The 12,996-nt window shown below is 58.4% G+C and overlaps 2 protein-coding genes across 2 annotated transcripts in view; one reads left to right on the forward strand and one right to left on the reverse strand.

The window, feature by feature from the left end:
* PLEKHG6 (pleckstrin homology and RhoGEF domain containing G6) overlaps positions 1-648 on the forward strand; it is a 44,395-nt gene extending 43,747 nt beyond the window's left edge. Inside the window, exon 19 of the mRNA XM_081249963.1 lies at positions 155-648. Coding sequence (XP_081106089.1) covers positions 155-164 — 10 coding nt within the window. The 3' untranslated portion in view covers positions 165-648. The remainder of the gene's footprint in view (positions 1-154) is intronic.
* Positions 649-737: 89 nt separating this feature from the next.
* Positions 738-12,962, reverse strand: TNFRSF1A (TNF receptor superfamily member 1A). The gene is made up of 10 exons (XM_081249964.1): positions 12,579-12,962; positions 5,386-5,539; positions 5,037-5,165; positions 4,661-4,810; positions 4,435-4,513; positions 2,821-2,891; positions 2,584-2,697; positions 2,240-2,268; positions 1,772-2,036; positions 738-1,641 (listed from the first exon to the last, which is right to left on the reverse strand). Exons 1-10 carry the CDS (start codon positions 12,615-12,617, stop codon positions 1,334-1,336), a joined length of 1,338 nt encoding a protein of 445 aa, XP_081106090.1. The 5' UTR covers positions 12,618-12,962; the 3' UTR covers positions 738-1,333.
* Between the last annotated feature and the right edge of the window lie 34 nt (positions 12,963-12,996).

Raw genomic sequence — 12,996 nt, forward strand, 5'->3', positions numbered from 1 at the left:
GGGGAAGGCCAGTATGGAGCCAGAGGGGATGCGGGTGGGGGGGCGGGTCAACACAGGAGGGCAGGACCAGAGGGGGGTCATGGCGGGGAGGGGCCTTTAGCCTCACTCTTCACCCCATGCCTGCCTACCTGACACCTGCCTCTTGCCTTTGCAGAGAGGTGTGAGGGAATACCTCCCTAAGAGCGCTGGTCACCACCTCCACCCCTGGATTCTACCTCAAGGACACTTCCCCAGGCACCCTGCCCTTCCTGCTCTGAGGACTTTGGGGATCAAGAGCTGTGCATTGATGTGTCACAGACACACCAGAGTCCCACATAAAGTTGTACATAAAGATGGCCGTCCAGGGGCTTCCCTGGTGGTGCAGTGCTTGAGTCCGCCTGCCGATGCAGGGGACATAGGTTCGTGCCCCGGTCCAGGAAGATCCCACAGGCCGCGGAGCGGCTGGGCCCGTGAGCCATGGCTGCTGAGCCTGCGCTCCGCAACGGGAGAGGCCACAACAGTGAGAGGCCCGCGTACCGCAAAAAAAAAAAAAAAAAAAAAAAAAAAGATGGCCGTCCAACCAGCACTAGATGAGGGCGGAGCAAAGAGAACCTGGGGGGTGAGGAGTCACAGACTGAGCACAGGTGACTCCTCTGTTAGTAGGCTGCACGAGGGTGAGGTATCCCCCCGCCCCGCCTCCGCCAGGATCACGGCTCTGGCCCCGCCTTCCACACGCACCACGCAGAAAGGTCCCTCCCTCCAGGAGCGGAGCTTTAATTCCGGGCTTTTAGTGTATTTACAAAAGTCCACAGTTCCGGCGGGAGGGCCCTTCGTTCTGTGCCTCCCCTGCCTTGGGACACTTCGGCTTACTCTGTGTGCTTGTCCAGGCAGGGGGACAAAGGTTCTATTAGTGTACATAATGGATACAAAGATCGCTTATCTACTGTGCAACAGGCTCAGGGACCAACCGGGGGCCCCCAAGCAGCCTTGCTGGGTTCTCCAAGTCCAAAATGGGCAATGAGGCATGGCGCCCCTCATCCCCGCAGCCACCGTCTGGGCTCCTGGCACACTCAGCCTCTCTCACGAGTACACACACTCCACATCACAGACACACACACTCTGACACCACACACTACCCACAGCTCACCCGCTGGCAGTGCTCAGGCAGCTGAGAAAGGCTATATACACTGAGGGAGTAGCACCAGGTTAAGTGGCTGCCAGATCATGCCTGCTCCGCCAAGACCCTTCCCCTCCAGAAAAACGGGGGTCCAGAGGGCATCTCGCAAGTCCTTCCAGGCTGCCTGGGGCAGGAAGCAGCCGTCTCAGGGCTGCCCGCAGGGGCCGGGGCGTCGCCTCATCGGGGAAGGCGGGGCTCGGGCGCGATGGGGGCGGGGCCGCCCAGCGCTTCCTCGATGTCCTCCAGGCAGCCGAGCAGGTCCATGTCGCGGAGTACGCGGCCCAGCAGCTCCAGCGTGGCCTCGCGCCGTGGGGTGCGCCGCCGCCAGGCCGCCAGCATGCTGTACTGCGCCTCGCGCAGGCAGCGTGAGTTCTGCAGCTCCAGCCGCTCGATTTCGTGATCACTCAGCCCCAGGCGCCGCACGAACTCCTTCCAGCGCAACGGGGGCACGCCGTCCACCACGGCGTACAGTGTCGCGGGGTCGGCTGCAGGGAGGCGGCGCGGTGAGCCCGGAGCGGCGGCCCTCCCCGCCCGGCCTACGCCCACTCGCCCCGGGCGCCCCGCCCACCCGCCTCCCCGGCCGGGGTTCCCTGCGGGGATGAATGAGGAACTCACCATCTGCGAGCGGAGCGGGGGCGCTGGAGGCGCCGTGGGCGCTGGCCTCCCACTTCTGCACAGGGGTGGGGACGGGGGTGGAGGCTGGAGGCGCAGGGAGGATGGGGCCAGCCCCTTGGTGGGGCGGGTCCATCTCTCTGGGGAGTGATGTGACTCTGAAGTTGGACCACGGGGAGTCACAGGGGGTGAAGGTGGGACTGGAGGCAGGACTGAAGCTCGGGATGGGACTGAAGCTTGGGGCCGAGGCCAGGGGCTCTGGCTCCCCCTGAGAGAGAGAGAAGGCACAGCATTAGCGGGGAAGAGGAAAAACAGCCCCAGCCCTCCGTCTTCTGGATTCCGGATGGGAGTTGGGGCTAGAGGGAATCAGGGGAGCCCCAGGACGAAGGGTGATTCCGGGTGATTTGGGTGTTACAAGATGACAATGGACAGTCAGGGAAGACTGAGAGTAGTTCCCCGGTTTAATCTTACCTCCTTTACAGGAGCCGACTGCCCACAAACTGAGAAAAAAGAGACAAAGCGTCACAGATTTCACTTCCTCTCTCAACCCTGGCGCCCATCATGGGGCTGGCGGTGGGTACTTGTGGTGACATGCTTCAGGGCCTATGTGGCCCCAGGGACGAGAGAGCTACTGATGCAGTATGAGCTCTCACCAGCCGTCCAAGACCACCTCGTGCCAGTGGGGTCCTCGCCAGCGAACCAAGGGGACACTCCTCATCTCCCTCCATGCCTGTGCATCCCTCCCTCCCGCCTCCTCTGAAGCCTCCTCCTGCATTCCTACCAGCGCCCTTTCCCTTCCCAAAGGCGCCACTCACTGATGGAGTAGAACTTGGGCTTCCACCGCTGGTATCGGCATGCTAAAACAATGAGGAGGAAGGATGCCAGGCCAAGGCCAAAGATGATCACCAGGGGCAACAGTACTGTGGTGCCTGGAAACAGAGCAGATTGTGGTCAGAGGAGAGGGGCTCTGGGGGTAGCAGGGTGGGATGGGTGGGGAGGGGCATGACTAGGAAAGGGTCCACGGGCATGGGCACCAGGACAATTCTCCTCACCTGGGTCCTGAGAGTTGTTACTAGTTACAGGTAGAGCTGGACATAACTTCTCGCACTCCGTGTTCTTACAGCTAAAAGAAGAGAGTGCTGGTGAGCAGGGGCCCACCGTAAGAGGAATACAGGAAAAAAAAAGAAAAATAAGAAAACCACACAGATTGTTGGAAATTCTTGGCTTTACAAATATTTTAGCCATCTCTTGATATAATGGAAGTTAATCCTATCTTGGGACTTGATGCGGAGGAAAGAAACATTAGTTAATCCCCAAATCATTTCATTTTAGAGCTGGATTTGATCTTGAAGAAGCTAGGTAGAGAAAGAGTTAAAAGCAGTCAGAGTCAGGTATAAATTCCAGCCCCATTCATTGGCTAGCAGTATGACTCCAGGCAAATCACTTCACCTGTAAGCCTCAGTCTCCTCATCAGTAAAACAGGGATCCTACCCACTGTCAAGATTGAGGATTAAGTGAGATAATTATGCCTGACATATAGTAAGCCCTCGATAAATGCTGTCATTGAATTGTTATTTTATCACTGTTTTACTGATGAGAATCCAGTGAAAAAAAGAGGTTAAAGAGCTTTTTCTCTAGATGACACTGCTGGTGACACCTAACTTTGAGAGAGGGGTCTAGCATGCATGTGAACAATTAAAAAACACATCTTGCTGGGGGCAGCCAGAGAACACTCTAGAACAAGCGCATCTTCCCGTTTTGGAGCTGGCACTGGGCAGCATGGACTAATGAGAACTACATCAGGGGTCCTAGAAGGAACTTGAGGAGGTGAGTTCTCAGCAGGAATCTGAAAGCAGGGAGAGGTCATTTTGCCCACCTCACAAGCTCATGGTGAGAACCACATGGAAGGGGTGTAGAAGTGCTTTTAAGGGGAAGAGACTAGTGGGAAAAAGAACATAGTTTCTTGTCAGACACTTTGTGGCTCTTTTTTGTGGTTCTTACAACTTTGCCAACCTGATGTCATTATCCTTACTTTAAAGGTAAAAACAACTAAGGCTCAGAGATGTTAAGTCACTTGCCCAAGCTCACACAGCCAATACGTGGCTAGCCTGAGATGTAAACCCAGGGCAATTCAACTTTAGAACCCTCAGTTTCCTCTTTGCAAGCAAGTGTGCAAGAACAGCCTCTGCAGAGCCAGAAGGAGTGAGGAGGTGTGGTCAAAGGGACTGGGGAGGAAAGTGCATACTGTATTAAACCTAAGATCAATAATCAGAGACATCATGATTTACATCCCCCCCCACACACACACACACATGCGCAGGTGCCAACTGAACCACGATACACCGTCAACTGTTGTAAGATGCAGTATGATTTCAGAGATGTAAAAGTGTATTCCTAGAATCCATAGTAGAGGGCCTGTTGCCCAAGAATCTGAACGTCTTGCCCAAAACATCTGAACGTCTAAAAAGAACTTCAAGTCCTTGCGGTATGCGCCTCTATCCACAGAGACTTCATGAGATTTTAGGAAAAAGCTGGGGGCAGGGAGGACTGGCTGGTATCATGACATGAAGTGTCTCCCATCCAAACAGCCTGGAGGAGCCAGAGCCCCTCCCCCAGCGCCCCCTCCCGTCCCGATCCAGTGCCCAGCAGCCGGCAGAAGTACTCACTGAGCACAGGAGACGCACTCAGCATCTCTTAGAAAGAACCCCACGTGGCAGTTGCAGATGGTGTCCTGTCTCTCCTTGCCTGTAGGGAGAGATGCGGCACAGCTGAAGGAGGATGGCCCAGCACCCCGAGGGCCGGAGGGAGAACCAGGAGGGGCAGGGGTACAGCAAGCTGGAGACCGCCCTCCGAAGACGGGGTGACCAGCCGGGCCGGGAGGGCCATGCTCACAGGAGTGGTGCACCGTGCCGTTGGGGCAGAGGCTGCAGTTCAGACACTGGAAGAGAGTTTCACTCCAATACTTCCGATACTGGTTCTTCCTACAGCCACACACGGTATCCTGGTCCACGGCACAAGGCGCAATCTCCACCTGGTACATTTCTGGTGCGGGGAGTAGATGGGGTATGAGCTCCCACTGTCCCCACCGGGTGTGTCTCTCTGGGTAACGCACGCTCACACCCATGCATTCGTTCACTTGTGCACACGCATCCCTGCCCACCCGCAGCAGCACAGCTTCGTACCTTCCCCTGGAGACAAGACGCGCACACCCCTCTGAACACCCACCTGACCCAGTCGGTTTAGAGCCCTGCCCCCTGCTGAGACTCACCTTTCCGGCACTTGGAGCAGCTCAGGCATTGTCTGAGGTGGTTCTCCGAAGCGGTAAAGGTGCCGCGGGCACACACCCTGCAGTCCGTGTCCAGCCCCGGGCCCGGACAATCATTGTACAGGTAGGTGCCTGTGATTGGGGGGTCGGGGTTAGGCTGCAGCCCGGACCCCCAGCCCCAGGACGGCCCGGGCACCTCCCCGAAGTCCCTGGGAGAGGAAAGGAGGGAGAAAGTCCGAGCCCTGGAGAGGCAGCCAAATCAGGGACCCCGCGTTCTGGAACATCTGGAAAAAGGAAAGGAAGAAGCAGGTCCCCCTAACTGAGGAGTTCCACGGTTATCCCTTTCTCCTACCTTTGTGGCACTTTGTGCAGCAAATGGAATTATTTTGAGGGTGGCTATATTTCCCTTGGGGACACGAACTCTCTCTCTTCTCCCGGTCCCCAGGGTGAGGGACCAGCCCATGAATCCCCGCGGGGTACACATCCACCAACAGAGCCCGGAGCACCTGGGGAAGAGTCAGATGGAGGAGGCCCCGTCAGGAGAGGGAGGGGTGGGGTCTCACAGGGAGCGAGTCTAAAGCCTTCCCAGCTCGTCTTTTCTCAGCGGAACAGTCTCCCCAGGCCACTCCCGCTCACACGCCACGTTCTCCTCCAAGCCTAGGCTGTCGGCACTGTGCCATCTTAACTGTTCTCTGGTCGTCCTGTGTATTCATTTCTGTCCTTCCAACTCAAGGCTGGTAAACTCCAGGCACGGGCTGTATCTTAGCCTTATTTCCCCAAAGCAGCTATTAGTGCTGGACACAGGGCAGATGTTCAAGGAGCTTTTTGGGTTGGGAACAGGCCCTTCCTTCCGACGAGTAGCCCTAAAGGTTGGGGTGGCGCTTCTCCATCTGGGTGCTGCGTTCACAGTGTATTCACTTTGTGCACATTCACGGAGGTGAACAGTTAGAATCTGTGCACTTTCCTGAATTACGTTATGCCATTAAAAAGGTTTTTTGTAACATCAGATTGGAGTGGAGGTGAGTGCTGTCCCTGTGGGGACCATTCCTGGACAGCGGGTAGAAACCAAAGGAAGAGTTTCTTTGTAAATCTGTACCAAAACCTCACTCAGGATCCTGCCCTCAGACTCCGTGCTGCATCCCCTTCCACCAGTAAACCTGCACGAATACCCCAGGTTGGCCAGGGCAAATGGGGAGCGGAGAAAAAGGGAAAGCTCGGGGTCAAGGATGGGGGTAGAAAGGTGGTGAGGCTTAGGTGGGGCGGGAGTGGGCACAGGCATGGAGGTTACCTGCAATCGGAGCCGGCTGGAGGCTGGGGATCTGGCTCAGAAACCACCGAGCCAGGAGCTGAGGGCGTGCCAGGGAGTCCCTCTGCCCTCTGCCCAGCGGGGTGTCCCGGGAGCCTGTTTTCCGGCCCCAGGCCGGCCCCCCCGCCCCGGAATCACTCGCCCAGCCCTGGCTTCAGAGCAGGGACGGCACAGCCAGGAGGCTGTGTTGAGCTCCAACCCAGACTTTGCTGTTTCACCTCCTACCAGCCTCTTCCTGGCCTTCCCTGGGCCTTGATTTTGTTTTCTCTGCTATAAAGGCCGCCTTACGTGAAGATAAGAGGATGTCCTCCAAGGATGTTAAACTTTGGGAGCAACAGGCTAATCAGATCCCAGAAACCCCAGCCCAGGACAGGAGGGCCTGGCAGCCCAAGGCTGTAGGCAGGTCACGCCCCAGTCCCCCGCTAGGTGTCGCTGCAGCGGTCCGGAAGCCCAAGCCCCCGCCCCAGCCCCAGACAGGGGAAGCCACACTCAGAAACCCAGCTGCCACCCCCCAGGGGCGTAGGGCGCCCTCCCCACCCAGGGGCAGCACCCTTCCCTGGCCACTCCAGCGCTGTGCCACCTCCCCTGAGAACAGGGCTGAGGCTTCCAGAGCAACAGGAAAAGTGTGGAGTGTTTATGGGAAAGACTTCCCAGTCCTGAAAGTGTGGTTCCTTTCCCCGAAGAAGTGCTCACAGCACCTAAGGTCACTGGCGCTTGGAATTCCATCCAGGCGGCTGGCAGCAGAGCCAACCGGCAGAGACGGCATCAGGGAAAAGAACGGCGGCGGGTTGGGGTGGGGGTGGGGGGTCCTTCCCGGGAAGGAGGGAGAGGCACCTTCTCAGGCCACGTGCCTCCCACCGCCATCTCCAGCACCTTGGGGGTTAAGTCAGATCCGGGAAAGGGAAATCTTTTCCCAGCAGCTCTGCCCGGTGACTCAGGCCAGGGGAGGGAGGGAATCTAGGGGAGGGAGAGGGAACCAGCAGCTTCCCCAGCTCCTCAAGGGTCATGAGTCAGCAGAACGGCTGAAGGGACCAGCCCGCAATTGGGACCCGATCCGATCCCTTCCTCCTGTGGGCCAGTCTCTCCTTCCAATCCCCACTCAGAGCCCGCTTTCCTCCCCTCCTCTTCCCAGGAGCCAGGCAATGGGCCTCAGTCCCTCTTGGCCCACTTTTTCGGGAAATGGCTCCCTATCCCATTCCATCCCAAAGGGAAGTCTCGGCCCGACCCCTTGCTTCCTCCCATCAGGTCACTACCCGCCCCTCCCTGAGGGCCACTCAGCTCCTTCCCACCCCTCAGCATCCTTCCTTCAGACCCTGCCCCGCCCAGGCTCCTCCTCCGGGTTCAGCCAGTCTCTCTGCGGGTTTGTCCTTTCCCTGGCTTCTCACGTGAGCCCCCCTGACACTTCCCAGTTCCAGAAGGGAGCAAACCAAGGCTGCCCTCCCACCCGGGTTCACTGCCTTCCCACAGCCTCACTGGTTCTGGCCAGCTGGGTTGGGCTTGGGCACCTCCCTGGGGTCCTCAAACAATCCTTAGGAAATGTGGCCAGTTCTGAGGCTCCACATCCCCCTCCCACAAGCCCACTGACAGCCCAGGCAAAACTCCAGAGCCCTGAGCACCCAGTTCCGGGAGGGAGAGAGCAAGACGGGATGTAAGACAAGCAGCACCATTTCCCCGCATCCCCCCCAGTCCCCAGCAGCCCCCCGAGCCAGCCCACTCCGACCCCAGGAGCCAGCAGGCACCATTCCTTGGCACTGGCTGGCTCCAGTGCTCAGCCGCTGCATCTTGCAGCAAAACAGCGGAAATAGGAGGTGAACGCTGAGCGCCCAGACCCCAGGCAGCCTGAGTGTGCCTGTGGCCTGGAGCAGGGGAAGCGCAGGAAGCTGGGGTGCCTGTGGAGAGACAGTTGAAGGGGTGGCCCAGCACCCCTCCAACTCCCCCATAACTTCCGCCTAGGGAGGCTTTGAAGTGTGACTTCCTGCGCTGGGGCCACAGCCTGGGGGCGGAGGAGCGGGGACAGCAGAGCGACCCCGTGGTCTAGCTCCCACTCAGCAGCCTCCCTGTCCCGTCCTGCGTTAATCTGTTCCTTAACTTACAATGCCTTGTGTTCATTTGATGTCAACATCTTTGGGGAGCTCATGACAGCTTCTCCTCCAAGGCCCAGGTGAGACCCGGCCTCCCTCTCCGGAAGCCCCCCATTAATGAGGCTTCCCCCCACTCCAGCTCATGAGATACACACCCACCCTGTGAACTTTAAAAATATGAATAAGCTATACCTATTTGGGGCTCTTTCCGTAACTACGTCTGGTGAGTAGATATGATCTCCCCAAACAGACCATAAACGATGCGATGAGAGATGAGAATGAGTGTTTTGGTCAGAGATAATGTCTCATCCTCCGCACCCAGAACTGGAAGTGGGAAATAAATGTGGTTTGATTGGGTGATTTCATGACTATCTGTCTTCCACTCCAGTCAAGGCCAGTGAAAACCAAAGTGGGAAGATGGGAGTCAGTGCCTCCCTGTAGGCATATATTTATCTCCAGGGGAAGAGTTCCCCCTCTCCTTCCCACACACATGCACAATCGCAAACACCCTCACAGCAGAGGCTGACAAGCCTTCCTCTCCTTTTGAGCATCTCTGGTGAGTGAAGGTTCTGTGTCACTTACGAACGACACAAAGGCAGACATGAGTCTGAGAACCTCTGCTCTAGCCTGTTAGATGCCCACTTCACTTGGCTATTCTCCAGACCCTCAACGTGCCCCAAAGGAAATCCATCGACCTCCTGACCTGGACAAATGTCACACCATCAACTTCTCTTTGCCACCCTTCTCTCCTCAAGGCCCCCGTCCCTCCTGTGCTGCCATCCAGTCTGTAGTCCATCTTGCCAGACCTCCCCTGTCATCTCTCAGTCCTTTCCAAGTCCAGGGGTTGCCTCACACCCGGATCACTGCAACTGTCTTCCCGCCTTTTTCCTGCTCCAATCCATCCTACACGCTTTCTTATCTGCATTCAAGCTTCAACTTGCACCCACAGGTGTGGGAATCTTCCTTTCCGGGGCCGGACCTCAAGCATCATTTCCATGGGTCACTCTTTCCCTGAATGAGAACTTGCAGAGGTACCTCACTGCTATTCTGGACACATGCCCAGGCGCAGCAGCCCTGAGAGAACCATTTATGAATGAATGAATGAATTCCTCTACCTGGGACCACAGTCAGGATTCTCTCTCCATCCCTTCCCCCACTTCCTCCAATTTTCTCTTTCTCGCGTCTTCTTGCTCCTCAACAGGGTCCTTCCCCTGCAGCCAAGGTGCTCAGCTTCCTGCCACCACCAGCCCCCAACACAAAATCCCATCTCTCCGTTCCTCCGCTCTACCCCAAACCCGTCCCCTTTCTTTCCAGCCTGCTGCCAGTGAGTGGCTTTAAATCTCAGCTCCAAAACCACTCTTCTATGAGGCATTTCATCCCTCATTCCATCCTTTATTCATTCAACAAACAGTTAAGGAGCACGGTAGAGGCGCAGGCCCCGCAGGGATGCTGAGGTGAATACGTGGCTTGTGCTCTCAGTTGGGTCAGAGACGGGCGACTGTGGACTCTGCGTCTCTGCAGGGAGCACGGGCGCTGGAGCTGAGATCCGCTGAGCAGAAAAGGCAGCGGCACGGCACTCACACCCCTCCCGGTTCTGCCTCCCGTGGGTGATCCAGGGCACCACATCGCAAGGCTTTTGCGGGCATTTCCGCCCCCCCCCGCCCGGGTGCTCTCAAATCATTTTTTGCTGTAAGCTGTCTCGGCTCCAAGACTGTCAGCCCCTTGAGAGCAGCAAGATCTTATGTGCTCTCTTACAGCCTCTCCTGCATTCTTCCCCCACCTCCACGCCCCCCACCACCGCCACACAATCACAGCTCCCTGCATTGCCCATTGAGTGGCGGGCAGTTGGAAAGCCTGTGGACAGCCTCACCCAGCACTGCACAGCTCCTGTTTCCCCTCCAGCTCCAGGCTGAGCTTGGTCCCTTAGCTGTCACACCCCAACCCGGGCTGGATCAGCTGCAGCCCCAGGCACATTCCTTTATCTGTTCAGCCTCCCCCAGTGCCTCTGTTTTCCAAACGCAGAAGCCACTGAGTAATTACAACCACTACTGATACTATTAACAATAGGAAAGCTAAAGTTTATTGAGTGCTTTCTGTTTGCTATACCCTGTTCCTGTACTAGAATAGAGACTCCGTGAAAGCAGAGATTTTTGTTCACTGCTGTAAGTCCAGCACCTAAAAGAGTATCTAGTGCCGAGCAGGCACACATGAATGGAATACTTAATATATATCTATCTATTTCATCTTCAAAACGACATTACGAGGTAGTGACGATTCTGTCCATCTTAGAGATAAAGAAGCAAGGCATGAGGGTTATGTAGGCTGCTCAAGTCCAGGCAGCTAGTCCCTGAGGGAGTCAGGACAGGACCGGGTGATTTACTGCCAGGAGACAAGAGAAGGCAGGGCAGCTGGATGGGGAGCAGGGGGAGCCAATGGGAAGGACAGCCTGCAGAGGAGAGAAAGGTGGGCCTGGGGCCACAGGAGGTGGCGGGGTGCTGCGCAGGGAACTAGGGTCTAGAAACGTGGACTAGAGCAGAGGGAGCGGGAGGAACTGGAGAGAAGGGTTCAGAAAGGAGGCTCGAGAAGTCTGAGGAGACAGGACAGAAGAGAAAGGGATGATGTGGGGACACAGTACAAGACCCTGGGGGGAGGAGAGGTGGGGGGAGGAGAGGTGGGGGAGGAGAGGTGGAGGGAGGGGAGGTGGGGGAGGAGAGGTGGGGGAAGAGAGGTGGGGGGAGGAGTGGTGGGGGAGGAGAGGTGGAGGGAGGAGAGGTGGGGGAGGAGAGGTGGGGGGAGGAGAGGTGGGGGAGGAGAGGTGGGGGGAGGAGAGGTGGGGGAGGAGAGGTGGGGGGAGGAGAGGTGGGGGAAGAGAGGTGGGGGAGGAGAGGTGGGGGGAGGAGAGGTGGGGGAAGGAATGGTGGGGGAAGGAGAGGTGGGGGAGGCGAGGTGGGGGGAGGAGTGGTGGGGGAAGAGAGGTGGGGGAGGAGAGGCTGGGGAGGAGAGGCGGGGGTTGGGTAAGAGAGTTGCGGGGGAGAGTGGGGGGAGGAGAGGTGGGGAGGAGTGGTGGGGGAAGGAGAGGCGGGGGAGGAGAGGTGGGGGGAGGAGTGGTGGGGGGAGGAGAGGTGGGGGAGGAGAGGCGGGGGGGCGGGTAGGAGAGTTGCGGGGGAGAGTGGGGGGAGGAGAGTTGGGGGAGGAGAGGCGGGGGAAGGAATGGTGGGGGAAGGAGAGGTGGGGAAGGAGAGGTGGGGGAGGAGAGGTGGGGGGAGGGGGGAAGAGAGGGGGGAGTGGCGGTTGGCCAGGGAAGAGCAGGAACCCTGAAGAAAGTGACCAACGCAGTGCCCCCAGTTAGGTGGAGGCGAGGGGCTGGGTTTCTGCGCAGGACGACTGCAGGACGTGGAGGGGTCAGGGATACACTGAAACAAGCCTGAAGCAAGAGAAAGGGACATTTTCCAGTGACGAAAACAACTGTCTACCAACTTCCCCAAACTGAGCTGTGGAAGAAGAAAGCAAATGCTCTGTTGTCTGGGTCCGTGGGAAGGGCTTGGGGAGCAGGTCCAGAGCTCTGAGGAGCGGGAGGAGGGTCAGGCCCGCAGACAGTGGCCACAGATCCAGGGTGAAGAGTGCCCCCCGGGTGGGAGGCCTGGGCCTGGGGAGGCCACGGCGTTGCCGGGTCCCTATCCGGCTACCGATCGCCCTCCCAAATGCCTCCAACACACAGCATCCCAAGCCTACCAGCCCCAAGCCAGGGCTTCTCCCGGACTCAGTTTCCCCACTTCGCTGGCGTCCAGTCCCTGCCCTCCAGCAGGGTGTGTTCAGCCGGGCTCACCGGCAGCCTCGCCTCTCCACGGCCCAAGAATGCTGACCTGCCAGACACAATTCAGAACCATCTGGACTCTGAGAGGACAGACCTTCTTTCTCCCACTCCTTTCGGTTTCCTAACAAACTCCCCCGCCCCCGCCGTGGGCACCTGCCCCCATCTTCCTGGCAGCCCGGGAACCCCTTTTCCTCCCTGCCTTTCAAACGCCTCCCTTGCTCCCGACTCAGGGCAGCGAATGAATGGGGCAGTGTCTGAGGTCAGGCCGCGCAGGCCCGAGGCTGGGGCCCGGCCCAGGCGCCGCTCGCCCGCCAGCCCACCCCGCCCTCCGTCCCCCGTCTCACCAGCGGCAGCAGCAGGCCAGGCACGGTGGGGAGGCCCATGTCCGGCCAGCTGTGGCCTCTCACTCCCCCATCAGGGCTCAGGCAGTGGTGGACAGAGGCGACAGTGGCAGCGACACAGTCCCAGGATGAGCAGGGTCCGGAGTGGAGCCCGGGCGTCGGGCAGGGGAGTGGAGGGTTGAGACTGGAGCGCGGATCACAGCCGGGTCCCAGGGACCTCAAACCCGGAAGGCCGGCACTGCAGCCTGAGTTCGGAGAACTCCGAGAAAAGTCAAGCAGAGAGGAGGTGGGAGGGGAAGGGAGAGTGGGGTGTTGCAACTTCAGGGCAGGAAGAGCCGGGGTGGAGGCGGGTGGAGGCGGGTGGAGGCGGGAGGAGGCGGGAGGAGGCGGGAGGAGGCGGGAGGAGGGGGGCCATAGGTGC

Source organism: Mesoplodon bidens (genome assembly GCF_964165515.1).
Source record: "Mesoplodon bidens genome assembly, chromosome: 11".
In the NCBI taxonomy this organism is placed as follows: domain Eukaryota; kingdom Metazoa; phylum Chordata; class Mammalia; order Artiodactyla; family Ziphiidae; genus Mesoplodon; species Mesoplodon bidens.